The following is a 25670-nucleotide window of genomic DNA, read 5'->3' on the forward strand; positions in this document are numbered from 1 at the left end:
TCACTGATAAAATTTCTTGAGGTGAATATCGTTCCAGGCGTTCTTAAATGGTTGACCGTCGAGGTGTGAGAGCTCATAGGTTCCTGCACTGACAACCTTCGACACTCGGTAAGGGCCTTCCCACGTTGGTTTAAATTTTCCTGAAACGGTGGGCTGCGATGCGGCGGAATCTCGAAGGACGAGGTCACCAACCTTGAAGCGCTTGTTTTTGACTTTTTTGTTGAAGTATTTTGCAGTCTTTTCTTGCTGCGTGATCATGCGGAGTCTAGATTTCTCTCTTGTTTCTTCAAGCAAGTCATTGTGAAAGCGCAAGCCCTCAAGCGTGAGGGAAGGGTCGAAGACTTCTACCCTTGGGGAAATTAGGCTTATCTCGACGGGCAAGACGACATCGATTCCATACGCGAGGCGGAAAGGAGTTTCGCCTGTTGCCCTTCGGGGAGTTGTCCTGTAGGACCACAATACGTTTGGGAGCTCATCAACCCATGTTGTGAATATGTTGTGTACTTGATGATTACCTAAACAAAACATCTAAGTAGATTTTACTTAGTGAAATAATGTAGCACTCGACGGATAAGAATTACAGTCCCGACGGATAACTCATTATAGTCCCGACGGATGATTAAACAATTATCCATCGAGTGAGTAGCTTATGTAATAATAAGTTTATAGCACAGTGTTGTATGCACCTTTGTATAGAATCTGGAGTAGCATATAAGTCATGTTGACTTTAACTAGATATGCAGAATAGGTTGATTAACTGTACATAAGCAATGTCTTGTAATTCTGTATAAGTGAAATGAAGTCAAGTGCCAAAATAGCTACCAACGGATGATTAACAAAGCTTCGACGGATGATCAAATGACTATCAACGGATGTTTAACATAGCAGTCGATGGATGATCAATCATGTCATCGATAGATGATCTGAAAGTCGACGGATGATCATATCAAGAATTCAAACATCAGTTGAACAGTGAAAGCTGACACACAACCGTTGAGTTGGATACAAACACACTGTGGAAGCCCATTAACTGGGTAATAGAGGACGAAAAGCAGCAAAGATCAAGACTGTTAGATTTATATTTGTTTAGCTCTTTTGACTTTGTAATCTTGGTAATATATAAACCAAGAGAGTAGCAAATAGAAAAAATCGAAATAGCTAAGAAACAACAACAGAGAAATCTTTGTAAGCACTATCTTTAGCATTTCCTGTGTTCTTAGCAGTTCTATTTTGTGTAAGCAGCTGTGAGCATTTCTGCACATAGAGTCCTCTCGATATATTAAATATATCTCTGGTGGAATTGTTTAAAATCCACCAGAAAGTTTTTAAAGACTCTTGTTTTTAATTACTTATGTTTTGATTCATTCAAGTTTACATTCCACATTGTGCTAATCAAAACAAATATATTCATAATCGAGTTGAACATTTTTATTTCAAGAAAAAGGTTCAAGAATTCCATTCAACCCCCCCTTCTGTAATTCTTGCTATATTGTTAAGGGACTAACAACCCAGCAACGGGGAATTTCTTCAATTCTTTTCTTTAATCCTTGTAGGATGGTTCCATTCGTCACTTCTGCAAATACGCAACCGAGGCCATGATATGTTGGATTTTTAATTCGTCTAAAGCTTTCTCAAACTGTGCCCCCACAAATTGCGTGCCATTGTCTGAAACTAAAATCCTTGGATTCCAAATCGAATACCACATACTCCATGAAAAACTCAATCATTTATTTCTCTCTGATCTTGGAAAGGGGTTTCGCCTCGACCCATTTTGTCGCATAATCAACTGCGACGACGATATATTGGCATTGATTTTTAGACTTTGGAAAGAGCCCTATGATATCTATTCCCCACTGGAAGAAGGGGCATGGGGCGAGAATTGAGTTGAGCTCGGCCATTGGTCGATGGCTTACGCTTCCATGTAGTTGACATGCTTGGCATTTTCTAACATATTCCTCACAATCTTTACGAATTGTGGGCCAATATAGTCCTTGTCTGAGGATCTTAAGGGCTAGGTTCTTTCCCCCAAGGTGTTCACCACAGATTCCTGTGTGTACTTTGACCATCACTTGGTGAGCTTCCTCTGAGGTCAAACACCGGAGCAGAGGTTCAGATAAGGCGCGTCGATATAGCAACGAACCGATTACATAGTAGTTTCTTGCCTTAAACATGAGTGAACGAGCTTCGCTTTTTACGTCAGGGAGTTTGTTGTCGATAATATAGTCGAGGAATGGCTTTCGCCAGTCGGGGCTATCCTGGATCTGGTTGACAGAAAATTCATCGATGGCAGGGGCCGTTAAGATGTCGACATATACCGGATTGAGATTGACAGGCATATTAGAGGATCCTAACTTGGCCAGGGAATCCACCCATTGGTTTTCTTCTCTATCAACATTCGAGTGCTTCTATGAAGAGAACTTTTTGAGTAGTTCTTATGTTCGTGCTAGGTATTGAGCCATTCTTTCATTGTGTGCCTTGAACTCCCCGCTTACCTGTTTAGAGACTAGTTGAGAATCCCCGAATATGTCAATAATCTCAGCCTCGAGGTCCGCCGCTAGTTTTAAGCCGGTGATGAGTGCCTCATATTCGGCGACATTGTTTGTAGCTGGGAACTCAAATTTTAGAGCTTGTTGGACTTTGAATCCTTCCGGGCTGATTAAGATAATTCTCGTTCCTCCAGATTCAGCGGTCAAGGATCCGTCGACGAATAACAACCATGGTCTTAAATGACTTTCGTCGGGATTCTGGGCCTTAGCTTGGAATTGACATTCGGCAACGAAGTCCAAAAGGACCTGGGCTTTGATCGCAGTTCGAGGCCTATATTCGATGTAGAATTGACTCAATTCGATGGTCCACGCAGCAAGTCTACCCGTCATGTCGGGCTTGTGTAGGATTCTCTTCAGGGGTTGGTTCGTGAGCACATGAATTTCCCTTGCCTGGAAGTAGTGTCTCAATTTTCTGCTGGCGATAACTAGGGGATATACTAGCTTCTCTACCTGCGGATCTCTGACCTCTGCGTCCCGAAGAGAGTGACTAATGTAGTATACCGGGATTTCATTTCCTTCGTCGACCCGAACTAGTACTGCCGCAACGGTTTCGTCGGAGGCCGAGAGATATATTCTCAATGGCTCACCTAGTAGAGGCCGAGTGGGGATGGGTGGATTTGTTAGGAGTGCTTTTAGTTCAGAGAAGTTCTTTTCATACTTATCGTTCCACTCGAAGTGCGAGGACTTGGATGCTTTTTTCATTGCTGAGAAAAAGGGGAGGCATCTTTTTGACAATTGGGGAATAAACCTTCGGAGTGCAACAACACAACCAGTTAGTTTCTGTAAATCCTTAACGGATTTTGGATTCTCCATTTCCTAGATTGCTTTTGTCTAAGATGGATCTGCCTCGATACCTCTTTGGGTAACTAAAAAGCCAAGGAATTTCCCCGTAGTAAGACCGAATGAACATTTAGCTGGGTTCAACCACATATTATTTTTTATTGTATTTTCAAATATCTCGCGAAGGTCTGACACATGGTCGGAGGAAAGCTTCGACTTTGTAATCATATCGTCAACGTATATCAGCATGTTTTTTCCGATCTGCGATGCGAATATTTTATCCATCATCTGTTGAAAAGTGGCCCCCGCATTGATTAAACCGAAAGGCATCACTCGGTAGTCGAAGACTCCCCGGTGTGTGATGAATGTAGTCTGCTGCCAATCTTGTGAGTCCATTTTAATCTGGTTGTACCCCGGAAAGGCATCCATAAAAGAGAGGAGTTCATTTCCCGTTGTCGCATCAATGAGTTGATCGATGTTTGGAAGTGGGTAAAAGTCTTTAGGACATGCCTTATTCACATCTGAGTAATCGATGCACATTCTCCACTTCCCATTACTTTTCTTGACCAGGACCACATTCGAGATCCATATGGGGAATTATACCGGCTCAATGAAACCAGCCTCGAGTAATCTGTTGATCTCTTGGTCGATGGCCATTCTTTTCTCGGCAGAGAATGTTCGGTGTTTCTGCCTCACTGGTTTGATGCTTTCGCTGATGTGTAAAGAGTGTCGAGCGACGACCTCAGGGATTCCGAGCATGTCTTTAGGATCCCAGGTGAAAATGTTAGAGAACTCGCGAATAAGGCATGTGATATCTTTCTTTAATGGCTCAGGGAGATTTTTGCCGATCCTTGTAGTTTTCTCAGATTTTCCTTCGAATACTTCAATTTATTCGGTTTCTTCGACAAGAGAGCAAGAGTTGCTTGTGGCGGGATCAACGAGAGCTCTGGGGTCGATATCGAGCACTTGATTGACCTCTAATTCCTCATCTGTCTTTTTCCTTGGAGACACTGTGGTTAAGTAACACTGTCTTGCTGTTGCCTGGTCACCGGCCATTTCTCCTACACCAAAGTCTGTGGGAAATTTCATTTTCAAGTGGGAGATAGACGTTATAGCTTGGAGTGCAGTGATTGTTGTTCGTCTCAATATAGCGTTGAAGCTAGAGGAGGCACTGATCACATGGAACTTGACCACCTTCCAAACTTGGCATGGTGGAGAGCCAAAAAGTACTGGCAAGTCGATAGTTCCTACCACATGGACCTCATTTCCTGTGAACCCATACAAAGGTGTTCGAGAGTTCTCAAGTCTTCGGTCCCCGATGTCCATGCGAGAGAAAGCATGATGATATAGAATGTCGATAGAACTGCCATTATCAACTAGCATTTTCTTAACTGTGTTGTTTCCCACCCGTGTGGTAATGATGAGGGCGTCCTGGTGACCTTCGATGAGGTCGGGACGGTAATCATCATCAGAGAAGGAGATGACCGGGGAGGGATTCGCTCGAGGGCGTTTAACTGTCGAGGTATTGACATTAAAAACTTCTCGAGCATAAAGCTTGCGAGAGTTATGAGAAAGTCCCCCGGCAGCTACACCGCCGAAGATGACGTCGATGACACAGTCGTGCGCATCTCGATGATGGCGTCTGAGCGCATCATCCTGTTGCACATAGTGGACAAGTTATCCCCGGTGAATCTTTCCTTCGATAAGGTTGCTGAGTTGAAAGCATTATTCTGTTGTATGGCCGGTGTCTTCATGATAATCACAATATCTTGAGCTTGGAGGCCTGCCAGGTTTCATGGGTCTTGAAGGATGGTAGTCTGGTTCTGTTTTCAATATTGCTAAAATTGTTGCATTTTCGGTGTTGATTTTAGTAAATTCTCTCTCAGGCAGATTACGGGGTTGCCAATCCCTTTCTCTTCTATCCCTCGGAGGGTGGTCAGCTACACGCGCCGGTGGTGATTGGCGACATTCTCGGCATCTTTCACGCACAGGAGATCGTGGACTATAGCTACGGCGTCGGTTGTATCTTGGTGACTATCGAGGGGATTATATGTAGCTTACTGCTTCTTGAAGCATCATGCGATGTTCTATAATCTGAAATGTAGCTTGAAGGGTTTTTGGCCTTTTTTCAAAAATTTCCTCTAGGAGTAGCCCATGTCTAGATTTATCAATGCCAGCTGTCAGGAAATTGACTGCCATCTGCTCTATCAAATCCTGGATTTCCACTATTTCTTCTCTAAATCAAGTTAGGAAACTTCGGAGGCTCTCACCAGAACGTTGGTGCATTGTCATCAAGGACGCTGTGACTTTGATTCCTTTGTAGTTATTGGAGAATCGAGCTTGAAATTTGCTCTTTAGGGTTGTTCATGAGTCGATTGATCGAGGGGGTAGATTGTTGTACCATCGAAGTGCTGTGCCTTGAAGGCACGTGGAGAAAAATTGACAACGGGCAATTTTTGAGAGGCCGAAGAAGGCCAGGCAGCCGTCGAAGGTGTTGAGAAATGCCAACGGGTCTGAAGATCCGTCGAAATGATCGAGGGCAGGAGTTTTTAGCGTCTTACCGATGCGTGCCTTCTCGAGGACCAATGACAGGGGGCTCTCAGAGACAGTTTTGAATCCTGATTGATTTCTCATTATGGTGCGCATTTGAGCGATTTCTTCCTGCATTTTGGCAAATTCTTCATGGGAGATGGACTCTGTGGACTCGGTTCGCTAAAAGACATCGGCAGATGATACAGTGCGATGTCGACGCTCGCACGGCTATGAGTATGTTGACTCTGCTGATGGTTCGTATTCCTATTCGGCATCATCATCCTCATCGTAGAGCTCATCATCTTGTCCCTGGTTCTAAATTGACGTTTGATGGAGCTCCCGACAGAGACGATGAATTTCACACTGTCGTTCAAGCTTGGATTGAAGCATTCGAGTCTCACGTTCTTCATCTGAGTAAAGCGGCTCTTCCGGGTTTTCTTTGTCTTGAGCCTTTAGTCTTCCTTTCTTTTCAAGATGGAGTCGCATGTCACTTGAGAGAAACTTCTTGCCTTTGGATATATGGACTTTTAAACGTTGATCTGATTTGAACTTTCTCTTCTTTTTTCTTTGATCCGCATCTTTCAAGTTCACCGGCTGATCATGAGAAGCACCCTCCGGTGGAGGAAATAAACATTTCGGCTTTAACGCTGATTGCTTGGGCGATTTCCGAGCACCGCGGGTCGAGGGGTTGGTGGCAATTTCTGCCGTCAACTCCTTTACCTGAGTTGGTCTGGCCGTTCCTGGATCAATCTCTTCAACAATCATATTTCGGTTGGATCTGTAAAGTAAAGCTCCTTCTAGCGCCAAATAATATCCCTCAATATTATTATTAAAAACTAAGACTAATCTTTTAAGGAGGTGATCTCTTTACTTAATTTGCCAACCTCTTAAAATGAGGTTGTTGTCTTATATTTATACCAAGTCCAAAATGGGCTATCTCTTACAAAATGGGCCTTCTTGGGCTTTACATTATATTCCATAATTATCTTAATTATGACTCCTTTGGACCGTATTCTCTTGGTCCAACAAAGCCATTGCAACCACAACCACCACCACCCTTTTTTTCTCTCCGAGCTCTCTCCGATATTATAAATACATTCGCGCATTTATACAAATAGCACTTATATAATGATAAAAGAAAAATATAGCTCCCAAACAAATCTTCAATCGCCCATTAACCCGAACATAGTATAATGAAATCATCAAAGCCAAAAATATCATAACATTTATGCATATATATAAATCGTGAAACCGCTCATTGGCCACTGTTGAAGGATAAAGACAGATTTTCAATTCAATTTTCTTAAACCTAATTGAACAAAAAATCTAATTAAATAAACAAACCTGTTCAGAATTTAGGGTTTCTTGTAGATGGAGTTTGATTAATTGAAGATGTTCTTCAATTTTGGGTTTAATTGAAACCCCATATACTTGCAATCAACAGTATGGTGTGTGTGTGAGAGAGATAGATGGAAGAGAGAGAGAGAGAACCAGAAAGATGGAAGAGAGAGAGAGAGAGAGAGAGAGAGACCAGAGTGAACTGAGAGAGAGAGAGCAGGGTGAGAGAGATAGGAAAAAAATTTGGTAATGGGGGAAACATGGTTTTTTGGTTAAGGGGGGAATATTTGGGATAAAAGGGGAGAAAGTTTCCGCATGTTTTTTTTAATTTTTTTAAGTTAATCATCGACAACGGTTCTAAACTCAAACCGATGTCTAAAAGAAAACGACATCGGTTATATCAAAAACCGATGTCTAACTAACGTTTTTCATTTTTGAAAAATAACTATAAACAACGGTTAATTTGCTAACCGATGTCTAATAAAAAACGTAACATCTCTTAAAATTAACAGATGTCTAAACTGTCTTTAACATCGGTCATTTGAACAACCGATGTCTATTGACAGAATTTTATTATTGACGGGTCAACCTAGTATGCTAAACATATAGTTTAGTGCTAGCATAATTTAGGAATATATTGATATTCATATTGACATTGATTAGTACTATTATGTAATAATTAAAATTGTTTATTAATTTACAAACCTAATATTCAAAAAATTCAACAATTTTAAACATGTGTTAGTTGTTTCATTTGTATATAAATTTCTGTATTTTCTTTACACAGTTTTCATTTGAATAAATGATTAATTAAATTTTGTTACTTATTTTATTAGAAATAGGTAATTTTATCATTTACATTTTTAAAAACAAAATTATTAGAAAAAATTTATATCACATAAACATGTAAAAAACATGATTGTTAATCACATAAAGATAAAAAAGTAAACCATTCGGTCTTTAAAGTTTTAACTCTATGTTTTATAATTACAAAAATTATAAAATATTAAGATTATATGACCCTAAAAAAATTATATTTCAACAAACATTACATATAAAAACATGGATAAGAATACTGAGAAGACAAAAAAACTATTTATACATAATTAAGATTCAAAAAAACCCCATGTGAAAAAAATTAAAAAATTATAATATTTAAACATTTAAAACAAAAAACAATACTCATAATTGAAAATGAAGAACTTTGATTATGAAAATCTACACGGTGAATAGGTGATATGGCTAGCTAATATCGAACCTTTCAGGTAGTGATGAGGAAAAACTCTTGAGAATTCTGAGAGAGTTCAAACCGGCAATTGGATGGACTATAACAGATATCAAGGGAATCAACCCTTCTTATTGCATGCACAAAATTCTGCTAGAGGAAGGAAGCAAGCCAACTGTTGAGCAACAAAGAAGGCTAAATCCGATAATGAAAAAGGTTGTACAAAGGAAATTCTCAAGTGGCTAGATGCGGGGATCATCTATCCTATTTCTGACAGTTCTTGGGTGAGTCCAGTTCAGTGTGTGTCGAAGAAAGGAGGTATCACTGTGGTCGCTAATGAGAAGAATGAGCTCATTCCTACTCGAACAGTCACGGGGTGGAGAGTTTGCATGGATTACAGGAAGCTGAACAAGGCCACGAGGAAGGATCACTTCCCTCTTCCTTTAATTGATCAGATGCTTGACAGGTTGGTTGGGCATGAATACTATTGTCTTCTGGATGGATATTCGGGTTATAATCAGATTTGCATTGCTCCAGAAGATCAGGAAAAGACTACCTTCACCTATATGTTTGGTACTTTTTCCTTTAGAAGAGTTTCTTTTGGGTTGTGTGGTGCACCTGTGTAATATATAAGTGATGATGTCAAAGATTACTGAAGATAACAATATCATTAGTGTCCCTGATCAAAGTGTGAAGCAAAGCCAAATGGACATCTGATCTAAGGAGAATAATGAACTGTTACTTTTCATAATCTGTTAAGCTTGGGGTTAGTCTTGTTAGCAGGCATGAATGTGCGTTAAGCAATCTTCTCACCAATTGGGGGAGATTGTTGTGCAAGACATGCCTGTATCTCAACAAGACTAAGACAATTTGTCAACCCTAAGTCAGTTGTATTGTTATCTTAATTTATATTTTATACTTGTAACATTTAAAGTCTGTAAAAATGCAAAGGAGCAGACTGGAGTCTTTTTACTGGAACAGTATCAAGCCTAAGAATTCTATCTGGAAGAAGATCAAGATGATCATGCCTCAGAAGAATTTTGAAGAAGCTTGGAGTTGAATAAATCTGTTTGGATAAAAATACTCTAAGTCAAGATCTCTACAAGTCACAAATTTAGTGTTATAGAGAAGTCATTCGAGAACTCCGAATGGCTTATAGAGAAGTCAGGAAAGCTACTAGAAAACTCAAAGAGATATCGACAAGTCATTTCTTTATTAGAGAACTCTGAGTTATCGATAAGTCAAGTTCCATTAGAGAACTCAGAGATATCAATAAGTCAAAATTCACTAGAGAACTCAGAGATATTGACAAGTTAAAATTCACTAGAGGACTCTAAGATATCGACAAGTTAAATTTGACTAGAGAACTCTGGGATATCAATAAGTCAAGAAGCCACTAGAGAACTAAGAGTTATCGATAAGTCAAAGTGAAGATGTGAAGACTATAGATCTCGACAACCCTAAAATCTCTTACAGAGAACTGAATACCTCTATAAGCCAAACAAAATATAGAGTACTAGAGATCTCGATAAGCCAATATACTTATCGAGATGTCAAGTGTTCTATAGACCTAAACTGGAGATTTCGAGGTACAATTTCAAAGTACAAAGTTGCAGATCAGTTCAATATCCAAGATTAACAATCAACAAATAATCCAAACAACTGGATTGACAAGTCTACAAAAAGCATCTTGAAGAATGTGCAAGATCAATGGTGAAGATTAACTGATAGAGGAAGATTAAAATTATCACAGGATGCTAAAGATATGCTAAGCCAGAAATGGAAGATCTACTTTTTTATAAATAGAAATGACAAGTGACAGTTTAAAAAAGCTAATAGCATATCTTATTGTACACTGTGTAAACCAGCTGTTAACTAAGTTATGAAGTTAACACTGGTCCTTCAGTCAGTTGTTACAATTTAGATAAAATTTCTTGTAACACTCTCAAGGAGAAGCTAAGCTCTTTATCAACAAAGAGCCTAGAAATTTTGTAGCAAAATAGTCTTAATTTTAATATAAAATTAAGTGAGTTTTGAAGATTTGTGTTCTTTATTTTCTGCAAGCTTAATTTCTACATGAACACATTTTACTACAAGATTTAATTTATTTTGTTCAACCATAAACATTCAAGAAAAGTCTAAAAACAGTAAAACACATTAACCCCCCCTCTATGTGTTATTCATTTCCTAACAAGTGGTGTCAGAGCAAAATCTGAAAGTAATTAGATTCAAGATCTTGGAAGAATGAATACACAGAAAATCAGTAGCATCGAAATTCCTACCTTTGACAAAGCTAACTGCACTCTTTGGAAAAAGAAAATGATGCTGTTTATCAGGATGGTCAATCCCCTCTACATTCAGATCCTCAAGAATGGGCCCTTCATTCCTATGGTTAGAGTTGAGGAATCTACAGATGGAGACATGGTTATCCCAGCTCATTTTGCTCCAAAAGATCCTTCTGAGTATACTGACCCTGAAAAAGAGAAAGTTTCCCTGGATAGTGGCTTGCAGTTAATCTTAATTGAGTCACTTGACAATATAATGTATAACAACATTGTCAACTGTGACACTGCCAAGCAAATATGGGAAAAGATTGAGATACTCTGTGAGGGAACTGAGGAACTTAGGTCAAACCAAAGAAGAATACTGATTTCACAGTATGAGGATTTTATGGCAGAGCCAAAGGAAAGCATTATTGATGTGTTTGAAAGGTTTAACAAGCTGATAAATGATTTGCAGCTTCATGACAAATATTATGAAGCTAAAGAAGTGAACCTGAAGTTCTTGCTTACTCTCCCTGATCATTTGGAACAGAAAATCACAGCAATCAGGGAAGGGAGAGACTTGAGCAGAATAACACTGAAAGTTCTCTATGGAATTCTTAAAACATATGAACTTGAAATGATTCAGAGAAAATCATTGAGATCTGGCCAAGGACATGTTGCAGATGGCTCAAGTGCTTTAATTTTTAATGAAAGCCAAACATCGACTGATGAGTCAAGATCTCAAATTCCAGTTGCCTCAACAAGTGAGCACATAACAAATGATTCACAGGAACAAGTTATTCTGGAATTGGAAAAAGATGAGTTCTACACTCTTGAAGAACTGGATCAGCTAGATCAGTCAATGGCCTATTTGGCTAGAAAATTCTCTAATATTAGAGTAAAGAAGCCAAGATACTTCAAGAGTAAAGGACATTCTTTCAACAAAGACAACAGCTGGAAAGAAAAAGGGAAGTACAATTCTGATAGTAAGAATGGCTACAAAACTGGATCCGTTGACAAATCTAATATAAGGTGCTTCAATTGTGATGAACTAGGCCACTTTGCTACAGAATGTAGGAAACCCAAGAAGGCAAAGAAAGATAAAGCTTATCTTGAACTTGAAGCAAAGTATGAAGCTCTTATGAAGAAACAGCAAAGCAAAGCTTATATTGCAGATGGTAAAAGTTGGGATGACTCTGAAAATGATGAAGATGAAGAATTTGGAAACTATGCACTTTTGGCCTTGGAGCAAGGAGAATCATCATCATCTAAATCACAGGTACCAACTCTTACCACCATTGATTTAAATGTGAATCAATATAAGGAAACTGTTGAAAAGATGAGCACAGAAATGTTTCACATTCACACAAGCATGGTTGCTGCTAATGAAGAAGTTAGCAGATTAACAAAGATAAATGAGAAGCTTGAAAGTGAGAAGCAAGAAACAAAATTGTTGTTGGTGGAGCTTGAAGCTTTAAACGAAGAAAATGCATATCTAAAGAACAAGCTCAAGTGTGTAAATGAAATTGAAGCAGTGCTAAGGGAGAAGCTGGAAAAGAATGAAGTGAAGATGAAATCTTTTAGGAATGCATCTGAATTGGTTTGTCAGTACCATGAGAAAAACAAACCATGTGCAAAAATTGCTATTGGTCTTAATTATGATGCCTTGAAGAACAAGAAGAAAAACATAAGTGACAAAGGAAAAGTAACAGAGAATGAAAATGTTCCAGCAATGCTGAAAAAGGTTGGGTCACCTGTGTTCAAGGCTTGTGAAGTAAACTTCAGCGAAGAAGAGTTGATTATCAAGAAAGAAATTACAGATGAGGATAATGAAAGGAAAAGTGCAAACTCAACTCAATATTCTAAGACTGAAAAAAATCTCATGGACAATCAAAGCACCAAGACTCCTGTCAATAAAATTAAGATTGAAGATGCAATAAAAAAGAAGAAAAATAGAAATGGGAAAATAGGGATAAATAAAAGCAATAATTTTGCTTATGTTGCAGATGCTCCTAGAAAGAAGTATGAAAAATGTGGCTCTGTAAATCATCTAACTCACCTCTGTAAAAAGTTGTTAGCAAGCCAATTGAAGGAGCATGCAAATACAATGAAGCAGATTCAAATAATCCATACTCATTTTGTGACAAGTTTGACTACATCCCTTGCAACTTGAAAGTGATGAAGAGTTGCCACAAACTGAGAGTAGACCTTAAAGAAACAAAAATTGCTTCTACATCAGATAGGAAAAATGCACAACAATCATTGAAATCTATTTTATCTAAAATTACTCATTGTACTTCTGTTAAATCAGTTAACAAGAAGAAAGTACCCAACACTGCTTGGGTTGCTAAACACATTTAAAACTCAGTGTGTGTGTAGGGCAAAGTAAAGAAAATCATCTGGATCATAGCAGTGGATGTTCCAGGCATATGACAGGTGATAAAGCCCTGCTATCACAGTTTGAGGAGAAAGTTGGCCCTTTGGTGACCTTTGGAGACAACAACAAAGGATTCACAATGGGATATGGCAAGATTGTTTCTGAAAATGTTGTCATTGAAGATGTAGCACTAGTAGCTGGTCTTGGAGTGAATCTTCTCAGTGTTAGCCAATTTGCAAACAAAGGCTTTAAAGTTTTATTCAACAAAGAAGAATGCACTTTTATCAGCAAGAAAACTAGTGAAGTTGCTCTGAAAGGAGCAAGGAAAGGAAGCTTATTTGTTGCATATTTCGACTCAACAGATAAGGATGGTGTATGTTGCTTCTACACCAAGGCATCAAAAGAGCAAAGCAAGCTCTGGCATAAAAAACTGTCTCACTTGAATTTCAAGGCAATTAACACCTTGGTCAAAAAGGAGTTGGTAAGAGACATGCCTAAACTAGAGTTTGCTCAAGTTGAAGTTTGTGAAGCTTGTCAGAAAGGAAAAATAAAAAGATCAAGTAACAAGTCAAAAACTGTGAATTCTATAAGTACTCCTTTGCAACTAATTCATATGGACTTGTTTGGGCCAGTAAATGTCTTATCAATTTCAAGGAACAAATATGCACTTGTGATGGTGGATGATTTCTCAAGATACACTTAGGTAGAGTTTATGCACTCTAAAGATGAAACTCCACATATCATAATTGAGCACATCAAGAAGATAGAAAAATATGCTGAAGATTACAATTGTGTGAAAAGATTGAGAAGTGACAATGGAACAGAATTCAGAAATACTACATTGAGTGAATTCTGCAGTCATTGTTCAAGAATTCTCAGCTGCTAGAACACCTCAACAAAATGGAGTAGTTGAGAGAAAGAATAGAACATTAGTTGAAGCTGCAAGGACAATGTTGCAAGATGCCAAGTTGGCAACAAGTTTATGAGAAGAGGCTGTTAATACTGCATGTTACACTCAGAACATATATCTCATTAACAAGGCTCATGGTAAGTCACCTTACTAAATCATGTCTAAAAGAAAGCCTACTGTTAAGCATCTTCATGTGTTTGGAAGCAAGTGTTACATTTTGAAAGACAACTCTGAATATGTGGGAAAATTTGACTCAAAGGTTTTTGAAGCAATTTTTCTGGGATATTCACTGGAAAGAACAACCTACAAAGTCTATGTGATTGATCAAAAGAAGATTATGGAAAGCACAGATGTGACTTTTGATGATAACAAGTTTCCAGGCTTGGAATGCCTTGATGATAATGAAGCCGAAGCCCTTGTATTTGAAAACCTCAACATTGATAGTGATTCTGATGGGGAAGATGAAGTTGATGCACAACAGATAATAAATGAAGAGACTACTCAATAGGAAAATCATGAAAATGGAAGCTCATCTCAAACACCAGAACTTAATATCACAAACTCAAGGGGATAAAGAGAAGAAGGATCCAGCAGTCATACTAACAATGAAGAAAATAATGAAGGCACAAGTCAACAAACTCATACAAGGAAGTGGGATATAAGTCACACTAGAGAAGCAATTATTGGTGATCCTACTACTGGTGTGAGGACTAGAAGTGCAACTGTTAATGAGTGCCTACATGCATGTTTTTTGTCTCAAGTAGAGCCTAAGAAAATTGATGAAGCTCTACTGGATCCTGACTGGATATCTGCCATGCAGGAAGAGCTGAACCAGTTTGAAAGAAGCAAAGTCTGGAAGTTAGTTCCTGTACCAAAGAATAGAAGCATTATTGGAACAAAATGGGTGTTCAGGAATAAAATGGATTAAAATGGTATAGTTACCAGAAATAAAGCAAGGTTGGTCACAAAAGGCTACTCACAAGAAGAATGAATTGATTATGATGAAACTTTTGCTCCAAGACTTGAAGTAATAAGAATCTTTCTACCATTTACTGCACATTCAAATTTTAAAGTGTATCAAATGGATGTCAAAAGTGCCTTTCTGAATGGTGAGCTAGAAGAAGAAGTTTATGTGCAACAGTCACCTGGCTTTGAAGATCCAGAATTTCCAAATTTTGTGTACAAGTTACTCAAGGCTCTATATGGACTAAAACATGCACCTAGAGCTTGGTATGACAAATTGTCAGATTTCTTACTGAAGCATGGTTTTACTAGAGGCACCATAGACAAGACTCTCTTCTACAAGAAATATGGTGAACATTTGATCCTAGTTCAGATTTATGTGGATGATATCATCTTTGGTTCTACTAATGAAAAGCTTTGCCAAAGATTCTCCAAGCTTATGCAAAGTGAATATGAAATGAGTATGATGGGGGAACTGAGCTACTTCCTTGGACTTCAACTCAGTTAAAGATGTGATGGTATCTTCATCAGCCAAACTAAGTATGTCAAGGATCTATTGAAGAAGTTTGGTATGGTTCATTGTTCACCTGCATCTACATCTATGTCTACTGCAACAAAGTTGGATGAAGATAAAAAGGGCAAAAGTGTAGATATCTCAAGCTATAGAGGGATGATTGGATCAATGCTTTACTTAACAGCAAGTAGACCAGACTTCATATTTGCAACATGTCTATGTGCAAGATTTCAAGTCAATTCAAAAGAATCACATTTGATGGCTGTAAAGAGGATCTTCAGATATTTAAAGGGAACTCCAAACTTGGGACTATGGTATCCTAAGGGAACTGGTTTTGAAGCTGTTGGTTACACAGACGCAGATTTTGCTGGATGCAGGGTTGACAGAAAGAGTACTAGTGGAAGCTGTCAATTTCTTGGACAAAAACTTGTATCCTGGTATAGCAAGAAACAACAATCTGTATCAACTTCTACAGCTAAAGCTGAATACATAGTTGCAGGAAGTTGTTGTGCTCAAGTACTTTGGATTAGAAATCAGTTAATGGATTATGGCCTAGTGTTACACAAAATTCCTATTATGCGTGACAATACTAGTGCTATATCTATAGTAGCTAATCCAGTTAATCATTCTAGGACAAAGCACATTGATGTAAGATATCATTTCATTAGAGAACATGCTACAAATGGTACCATTAAGCTCATTTTTGTACCAACAGAAAAGTAATTAGCTGACATTTTTACTAAACCTTTGGATGAAGTAACTTTCACTAAACTTGTAGGTGAAATTGGAATGCTTAATTCTTCATCCTAAGGCAAGAACTCAGCTAATGTTTTACAGCAGATAAATATGAATTATAAATATTTCAGAAATCTCTGCATATTTGTTTTTCAAATTCAAATTCAACTTGGAATTTTTTAAATTCTAAGTAAACTGCTCAGTTGTTAATTTATATTCTTAATATGTAAAATTAACACAAGGCAGAATTACAAAAACCAAAAGTATTTAGAGAACTGAGTTCTCGATAAGTCAAAATTGACTTCTCGACAAGTCAATTTAGGACTTCTCGAGTGAGTCCTCGATAAGTCAATTTACTGACTTCTCGAGTGACTTCTCGATAGGCTTAAAAATGACTTATCGATAAGTCCTTGTAGAGTTTTCTAGTAGTATTTATTCACAGAGTTCTCTACAAGTACAATTTTTGCCTTATCAATAACTCAGAACTGAGATAATTTAAATTAATGAATTATTTTGGTAAAATACTTTTGGAAAATTTATTCTAATTTTATTTTGAATTTATTCAAATAAAAGTTGGAATTAATTCAGTCCACTTTTTGGACAAACTGGGTATTTATTTGACATCTCGATAAGCTAATTTTGAGTTCCCTAAAAGAGTAATTTAAAATGACTTCTCGATATGTGTACAATGCTCAAAATGACTTCTCGAATAAATCCCAATGCGTATCTCAGATTGTTCATTAAGTCATTTGCTTTGTCTTTAATTACTCAGACTTATTGACACATTTACGTGCTTATGTGCATATTTTTGATCAAATGTGGAATATGTTAGTCTAATGTAAGTAGACTAGTATATTATATGTAATGTTTTGAGAATACTGATAATAGTTGAATTTATTTGACTATGTGCTAATTATGAGTTTTGAATTTATTCAAAATTAATCTTTCTCAGTATGGAGTATTTGATTTGATTAATGAGCTAGTGGAATATATTTTGCTGCTAGAAAGGGTTACTTTTTGTGTAAGGATTCTTGTGTACTTGCATGGGGAATAGTTAACCTAGAAAATTAACAAGGATTCTTGAGTACTTGCATGGGGAATAGTTATCCTAGAGAGTTAAGTCACTTTTAACTATCTAGATACGCGTAAAGAGTGTTTGTGTCATTACAACTCTTATTAATCGGGCACACTTATTAACCAGGCAACTCAAGTGTCTCTTGGTTTCTCTTCTCCTTCTATAAATTCAAATCCTCCTTTCTTCATTATTCATCACTACTTTTTCTCTCAACAAACATCCTAACTTCAAATCCTCATCTTGTTCAAGTCTCTCAAATGGTTGCTCTTGTTTTCTACAAGATAAACAATGGCGTTTATCAACCAGCCTTTTATTTGGCTGATAACCGGGTCTACTATGACCCTGTTGGGCTTCGTGTGTGCATCAAATGGATAGTTTGCAGTGCTTTTGATGTTCCCCTTGAAGTTTTTGACGAAATCTCTTGGGATGATCAAATAAATTTTCTATTTTTCAAGGGTGAAATATCGTTCGAACAGGAGAGACATGCTTTGGTGGCTGAGCAGGAACGCCTTGCTGCTCTGGAGATGCAAGAGAGAATCATTTCTCTTGCACACTCCATGTCCAGAGCGTACCAACACAGGGCGAGGAGGATTGAAGCAGAGAAGAAGCAGAAACTAGAGTAGTTAGGATTAGGGTTTAATTGTTGGAATCTAAATCATCTTGTACTCTGTTTCTATATTTATGAAAATCTTTCATCTTCTCTATTTCAAAGCTGTTTGTTTCTTGTTTGCTATTTGTTTATAATTTAACTGATTATCATCTTTCCTGTAATACTGCATGCAACTATAAATCTTACACTGCATATGTCAAACTAAACATCATAAAGTTACATTTGTTCAATGCAGTACAGGTTAAAAACAATCTCTCCAAGACAACAACAGGAAATTCATACAATCACTGGAAGCAGGGATAACATATTTGGTTTCAACTGATGCATCAGACATATCAACAGATAAGTAAAGTAGAATATTACACAAAATCATTCTTGATTTTGGTTTAAATTCCTTAACTTTTGTATGTAAACATCTTTGAAAATCAATTTTTTGCAAAATTCTCTGAATTTGCCTATAATTGCAAGAAACTTGTTAATTACAAGATTTCTGAGATCTATGGATCACTCAACAGGCATTTGTGCTAAGCTGCAGATATTACATCTTTTACAACCCAACTGCAGTTCACCCAAAAACAGCAACACAAACACAAATTCAAACACAAACCCACTCAGGTGACTCTCGAAAGGAACCTGTTTTACAAAAGGACAGAAACCTCACAAAATGTTCTTCCTTTGTTTTGTTGTTTGAGAAGAGAAGGATGTAATAAGCCAAGATCCTCATGCTTATTTAAAACCTTCAGAATTCATGAAGGGGATACTTGTGCTTACTAAATCAGAACTGCTACATGAATAAAACAACATTTCCTGTCTAAAATGCTTATAAAGGCTATTCTAATTCATCTCCAAAGAAAGTACCAGAACTTCATCTAATACTGGTCTTCACAGAAGCTCATCAACCCTGTTATGTTAGACTTAAGGAAGATTTGCTAAGGAAAACTGTTAGAAGTTCCTACAACAGCAAAGTTAAAAGAGAGTAAAGGAGATTACTCTTGGACATATAGATGAGACTATCAAAAGATTTTTACTTCCTGGATCATGCACTCAAGAACCTATGTCTTAATGGGGGCATAACAGCACCATTATTTCCTGATCCATGTTCCAAAAGAACCTATACTTCACATAGTATAGCGGATAAGGAAGAATCCCTTGATAAACATGACACAACTGCACAGCAAATAGTGTTAACAGAAGCTCAGAATTCAGACAGTGAAGTAGAGTACACAAGAATCTGGATGTCAAAGTCATCCAGCAACTCTTGAATCTCCAGCCACACAAGAACCATTACCTCAAAATGGTGATGAAGCCAGAATCACTGAGAACACTGTGAGAATAGTTGAAACTGATGAAAGATGCAGCTGCATATTAATGTTAAATCAATCAATCGATTCTTTAGAATCTCACAAGGTATGAAATGGATACTCACTCTTCTGGTGAAATGAGTATGATTAGACCTATATGGATCACCCCTTATCATATGATCACAGACAACTCTTCTCAGCCACCTCTTATTTCTGTAGGTCAAACAATATTTGATCCTTTCATGTGAGGATGAGAGAAAAGATTGAGAGAAAACAGAAAATAAGAGAGGCATGATCCTTCCTGGAAAAAGGAGAGGTAGATGAGTGTCAGGATTTAGTAATCCTTGTGAGAAAACTCTGACTCTTAAAAGTCATGAGACTAGTGTGGTGAGAAGTAGTGAGACTACTTATTAAAAAGAACAGAGAGTTTAGGACCCTTGTTACTGAAAGACTTTTTCTGCAGGTCTAAGTAAAATCTCCAATTTTACTTGATGAATTCATCACTACAGAAATCATTGAAGCTTGAAGCTGCATATATTATTCTAAATGGACAATGACAAAAGCTTGAACAATGTGCATCTAGCTGAATCTTTCCACCTAGAGATAATGTCAAAAATGGGGAGAATATATCTAAATGCAAAAATAGTTGTTGGATGTTGCCAGACAATAATACTCTCTTCTTGATAGGGGGAGAGAAGAGTGAATCTAAATGCAAAAACAGCTGTTGGATGTTGCCAGACAATAATACTCTTTTCTTGATAGGGGAGAGAAGAGTGAATCTAAATGCACTGGTGGTACAAACTTTACAAGGGCAATGTTGATGCAGAGAATATTAAAGACATGTATAGGAGTAAAGTTTGTTCAACTCACAAAAGAAGACAAAATGGGAAGATTGACTTCTACATTTAGTTAAAGTTTTGACATCATCAATCAGAACTTGTGTATAATTTCATAATGAACAAGTTGGGGGAGATTGTAATATATAAGTGATGATGTCAAAGATTACTGAAGATAACAATATCATTAGTGTCCCTGATCAAAGTGTGAAGCAAAGCTAAATGGACATCTGATCTAAGGAGATTAATGAACTGTTACTTTTCATAATCTGTTAAGCTTGGGGTTAGTCTTGTTAGCAGACATGAATGTGCGTTAAGCAATCTTCTCATCAATTGGGGGAGATTATTGTGCAAGACATGTCTTTATCTCAACAAGACTAAGACAATTTGTCAATCCTCCATAAGTTGTATTGTTATCTTAATTTGTATTTTGTGTAACGCCCTCCAGACCCGGGGTATAACTCTGGGGGTTACTAGCTAATCACCAAACCTGTACAACTTGAATAACAATAATAATGGAATATATCTAAACCCCTTTAACACTAACCATGATCTTTTTAGGTTGAAGTATGAAAATAAGAACCACTAACTACTTTATTACAAACCAAATTCTATATCTTACAAATTCTCTTTATTACAAACCATTGTCTAACCAATTTTAAACTAATTTCATTTTTATTCAAACACACACACTAACTATCTACAGTCCACATGTTCGGGCATCTCAAAGCTTTCTTCCTGGATTGGGATCATCACCTTGGGTATGAGAGGATTGCGATCAACACCTTGGGTATGAGAGAATCCCGAGGCTTGACCCACTTCTTTACCACTCGAGTCCTGATGGGTTTCATATTCCTTTTTAACTGAAAAAAATAAGGTGAATAACACAAAAAGGGGTGAGCCAAAAATTGCTCAACAAGTCCGCAAAATATAAACAGTGTTGAAGCAGTTTAAATGAATCGGTAATCTGAGTATATCTGTAAAGATATAACCCCTCGAGAATTTAAAGAAGGCCACTACTGGCGAATACAAACGAACTAAACTAGACACAAGTTCGCATTTATACCCTGCTGATCAGCCAGGATACAGTGCAAATCTATATCCCACTATATAGATCCAGTCGGGCACCCAGGTACTACGACCCATCTCAAGGATCCGGTTATGTCCCGGTCCTTAGGATTAAGTAAAACTTAATCCCAAAATATCACTATCCAGTCCATGGAGTAGCAACCAGAATAATCGGTATGCTTTGATATATTCTAATCATCAGAATACACCAATATGTATGCATAACAATTGGAATATGAATAAGGAATTCAAAGGAAAATGAGAAATCAAGAATCGAAATAAATATGAACAAGAATCAAAAGAGTGCAAGCGTGATATGAATCTGAAGAAATATCACTATTCTGAAATTAGATAGGGGAAAAACTTGCCTTATGCGCGACTCACTTCAAATACGTCACCTTCGTCTATCACCGACTCAATCTGCCTTACTGGCTTAGCTTCTGTTAGAGAAATAGACTGGTTTAGTCATTACATACTTTAATTGTGTTTTGAACCGACTTCACATCGTTCATATTGTCTACCCATGCACATATGATTGGTTCGTATATTATATATTGACAAGCAAGACTCGATTAATCACATAATACACATAAGCACATAAGCCACATAATCATTTTATAGTTAAAAATAATTTTTAGAATCAAAATCGACTCGCTGATCGCTAAACTGATCATTATCTGACTCGTTTCCTATTTTTTGGGATTTATCGGACTCGTCTCGGCACGCGATTCGGCTTATAATCAAATAAATAACAAGGTCAACTAATTTATAGAAGAAAATAGGTTTTTGTATTATTTTTAATGAAAATAATTCATTTTTCTGAATCTAAGGGCTTTCGTTTCACTCGAATCGGATCAACGGTCTAATTATTATTAATTAAATACAGATAATTCAATTTATTATTCAATATAAATAATTATTTAAGAAAATCAGAACTAAAAATGTTGTTTCTATAATTTTTAAAATTAAAATGAATTTATTATTATTTATTGAAAATTATTTGATTAATTAATCATTTTTAAATAATTAATAATTAAGAAAATAAATAATTAAGAAAATAATTGAAACTGATTTTTAGAAAATATTTCAGAATTATTTATAATATAAATAAATTAATTAAATAATTAATTAATCAATTTATAAAATAAATAAATCTGATTTTTAAAATTAATAAAAATAAAAAGTAAAAATAATTTCCAGAAACACTTGTCTGAAAATTAATTCTGACAATTTCAGATCAAAACCGGGTTAACCAAACGGGTCAACCGGGTCACAATCCGGGTCATGAAGAACATGACCAGATTTTTCCAGAATCCGGCCACCGGCCAAGATTTCGGCCAGCCAAAATCAGGCAAAAAACACAGTTGTTTGATGTGTTTTTCACAGGGTTTCAATTCCACTCAAGCAGCAACTCATCTCCGGCCAAATCATACCAAAAAATCCCTGAATCCTCAACTCCGATCAAAACCGACATGAACTCCGGCCAAAATACGAAATCACAGAATCGTACATGAACTCGATGATTTATAGTGCAAATTAAAGCTAAGAACATGTACAATCAAAGCCCTAACATCATAAGAACCAAACATTCAAAAAAATCACGAAGCTATGTTTTGAAAATTGAGTATAAACCCTACTAATCGAACTTTGCTATCCAGGTATCGTTTATTCAATTGAACACCATGAATCGATTGCAAATAACATCAGGAAGCTATATCAATCATTAAAACATCATAATAACCCTAGAATCAAAAAATCCTAATTCGAACATAAACCCTAGAAATCGAAAATCAAAAACAACGAATTAAAATATGAAATTGATACTGGAAATGGAAAGAACAGATCAAAACCTTTGATTTGAGACTTGAATCACACGATTTGATGCTGTAATCAGTGAGAAATCACGGCTTGAATTTTCGACCCGACCCTGTTCTTCCCGACCCGATTTCAGAGAATTTTCATAATTTTGCTTATTTTTAATGATTAATTATAATTAATTAAATAAAAATTAGGCTATTTATTGTAGTAAAATTAATACTTCTAATTAAAATTAAGGCCCTAATTCTACATCTTTTAAAATTATAAGCCCCTAATTTTATAATTTTTGAGTATTAAAATTTAATTTATAAATATTTTATATATACAATATATATGTCAAAATTTCCCAAAAATTGTGAATAATGCAAAAATATAAAGAAATGGTATAAATGAAAGTCCTATAATTTTATAAAAATAAAAATATAATTTTTGTGGGGTTTTTAACACGCAATGGGGCCCGGAAAAGTTATTTTTCGCAAAATGAGAAAATTTATAAAATACCTAGATGTTCAGAATAATGCGATGGTAAAAGCCGTTTGATGAAAAATAAGGCGCATTATTTTATTTGAAATATCAGCTATAAAACCATGATTCGGGTCGTACAACTTTTGATATGAAAGCTATAAATGCAAAATAATATATCTGAAAATATCCTAAAAATACCTGGACGACACAGAATGTACGTAACACATAGCAATTAGGGTTTGATAGTCAATTATACATAAATGACACATTAACACACATAATTTATTATAAATATGATATTATACAGACGTAATCTCCCAGACGTTACATTTTGTACTTGTAACATTTAAAGTCTGTAAAAATGCAAAGGAGCAGACTGGAGTCTTTTTCCTGAAACAGTATCAAGCCTAAGGATTCTATCTGGAAGAAGATCAAGATGATCATGCCTCAGAAGAATTTTGAAGAAGCTTGGAGTTGAATAAATCTGTTTGGATAAAAATACTCTAAGTCAAGATCTCTACAAGTCACAGATTAAGTTTTATAGAGAAGTCATTTGAGAACTCGGAATGGCTTATAGAGAAGTCAGGAAAGCTACTAGAGAACTCAGAGAGATATCGACAAGTCATTTCTTCACTAGAGAACTCAGAGTTATCGACAAGTCAATATTCATTAGAGAACTCTGAGTTATCGATAAGTCAAGTTCCACTAGAGAACTCAGAGACATCGATAAGTCAAAATTTACTAGATAACTCAGAGATATTGACAAGTTAAAATTCACTAGAGGACTCTAAGATATCGACAAGTTAAATTTGACTAGAGAACTCTGGGATATCAACAAGTCAAGAAGCCACTAGAGAACTAAGAGTTATCGATAAGTCAAAGTGAAGATGTGAAGACTAGAAATCTCGACAAGCCTAAAATCTCTTATAGAGAACTGAAGACCTCTACAAGCCAAACTAAATATAGAGTAAGAGATCTCGACAAGCCAATATACTTATCGAGATGTCAAGTGTTCTATAGACCTAAACTGGAGATCTCGAGGTACAATCTCAAAGTACAAAGTTGCAGATAAGTTCAATATCCAAGATTAACAATCAACAAACAATCCAAACAGCTGGATTAACAAGTCTACAAAAAGCAGCTTGAAGAATATGCAAGATCAATGTGAAGATTAACTGACAGAGGAAGATTAAAATTATCACAGGATGCTAAAGATATGTTATGCCAGAAATGGAAGATCTACTTTTTTATAAATAGAAATGACAAGTGACAGTTTAGAAAAGCTAATAGCATATCTTATTGTACACTGTGTTGGGAATATGTTGTGAACTTGATGATAAATTAAACAAAACACCTTAGTAGATTTAACTTAGTGAACTTTGTAGCACTCGACGGATGATCAAATATAGTCCCGACGGATGATGATTTGGCATCCACCGGGTGAGTAGCTTATGTAACAAATAAGTATTGTAGCACATTTCGGCAAACAATTTTGTGTAGATTCTGTAAGAGCATATGAGTCATGTTGACTACTAGTAGATATGCAGAATAGGATGATTAATTGTAAATATCAGATGTCTTGTAATTCTGTATAAGTGAAATGGAGTCGTGACAAATAGCTACCCGACGGATAATCAACAAAGCTACCCGACAGATGATCAACAAAGCTACCCGATGGATGACAAACATGTACCTGACGGATGATCAAATTTAAATATCTGTTGACAGTGACAACACAGTCACATGTGTTGGGTGTTTGCAAAAGGAATGTGGCATCCTGTTTAGCAGGAATTTGAGAACAAAGAAGCATTACCAATTTCATGCTATTATGAAGATATTCAAAGATGCTGGAATAGACTAGTGTAGCAGCATGGAGTTAGACTAGATATACTTTGTTTTATTATCTTGTCTTATTATCATGTAAACTTGGTGTTATATAAACCAAGTGTAGCAAGTAGAACAATTATCGAACTAAGCACACACATTTTCAGAGAAACATTTTCAAGCTGTATTATGTAGCATTTCTCTGCAAGTTTAGTTGTTCATACTTGTAAGCAGCTGTGAGCTAATCAAGCTTCACAGAGTTCTCATTTGATATATATATATATATCTGGTGGATACTTTCAAATCCACCAGAAAGTTTTAAAAGCTTCCGTGTTTTTATTACTTTGTGTTTTGATTCACATAATTTATTCATTCCGCACTTTGCAAATCAAACACTTATATATTATCAAGTAAGAACTGTTTTAAAATCTTCAAAAAGAAGTCAGAATTACATTCAACCCCCTTTCTATAATTCTTGTTGTATTATTA

General features: G+C 36.4%; 1 protein-coding gene across 1 annotated transcript; it reads right to left on the bottom strand.

Annotated features, from left to right (window-relative positions):
* LOC141691246 (uncharacterized) lies at positions 1-3359 on the bottom strand. The gene is made up of 3 exons (XM_074495984.1): positions 2493-3359; positions 2170-2405; positions 1-445 (listed from the first exon to the last, which is right to left on the bottom strand). Exons 1-3 carry the CDS (start codon positions 3357-3359, stop codon positions 1-3), a joined length of 1548 nt encoding a protein of 515 aa, XP_074352085.1.
* Between the last annotated feature and the right edge of the window lie 22311 nt (positions 3360-25670).

This window comes from Apium graveolens, chromosome 10 (assembly GCF_009905375.1).
Source record: "Apium graveolens cultivar Ventura chromosome 10, ASM990537v1, whole genome shotgun sequence".
NCBI lineage: Eukaryota > Viridiplantae > Streptophyta > Magnoliopsida > Apiales > Apiaceae > Apium > Apium graveolens.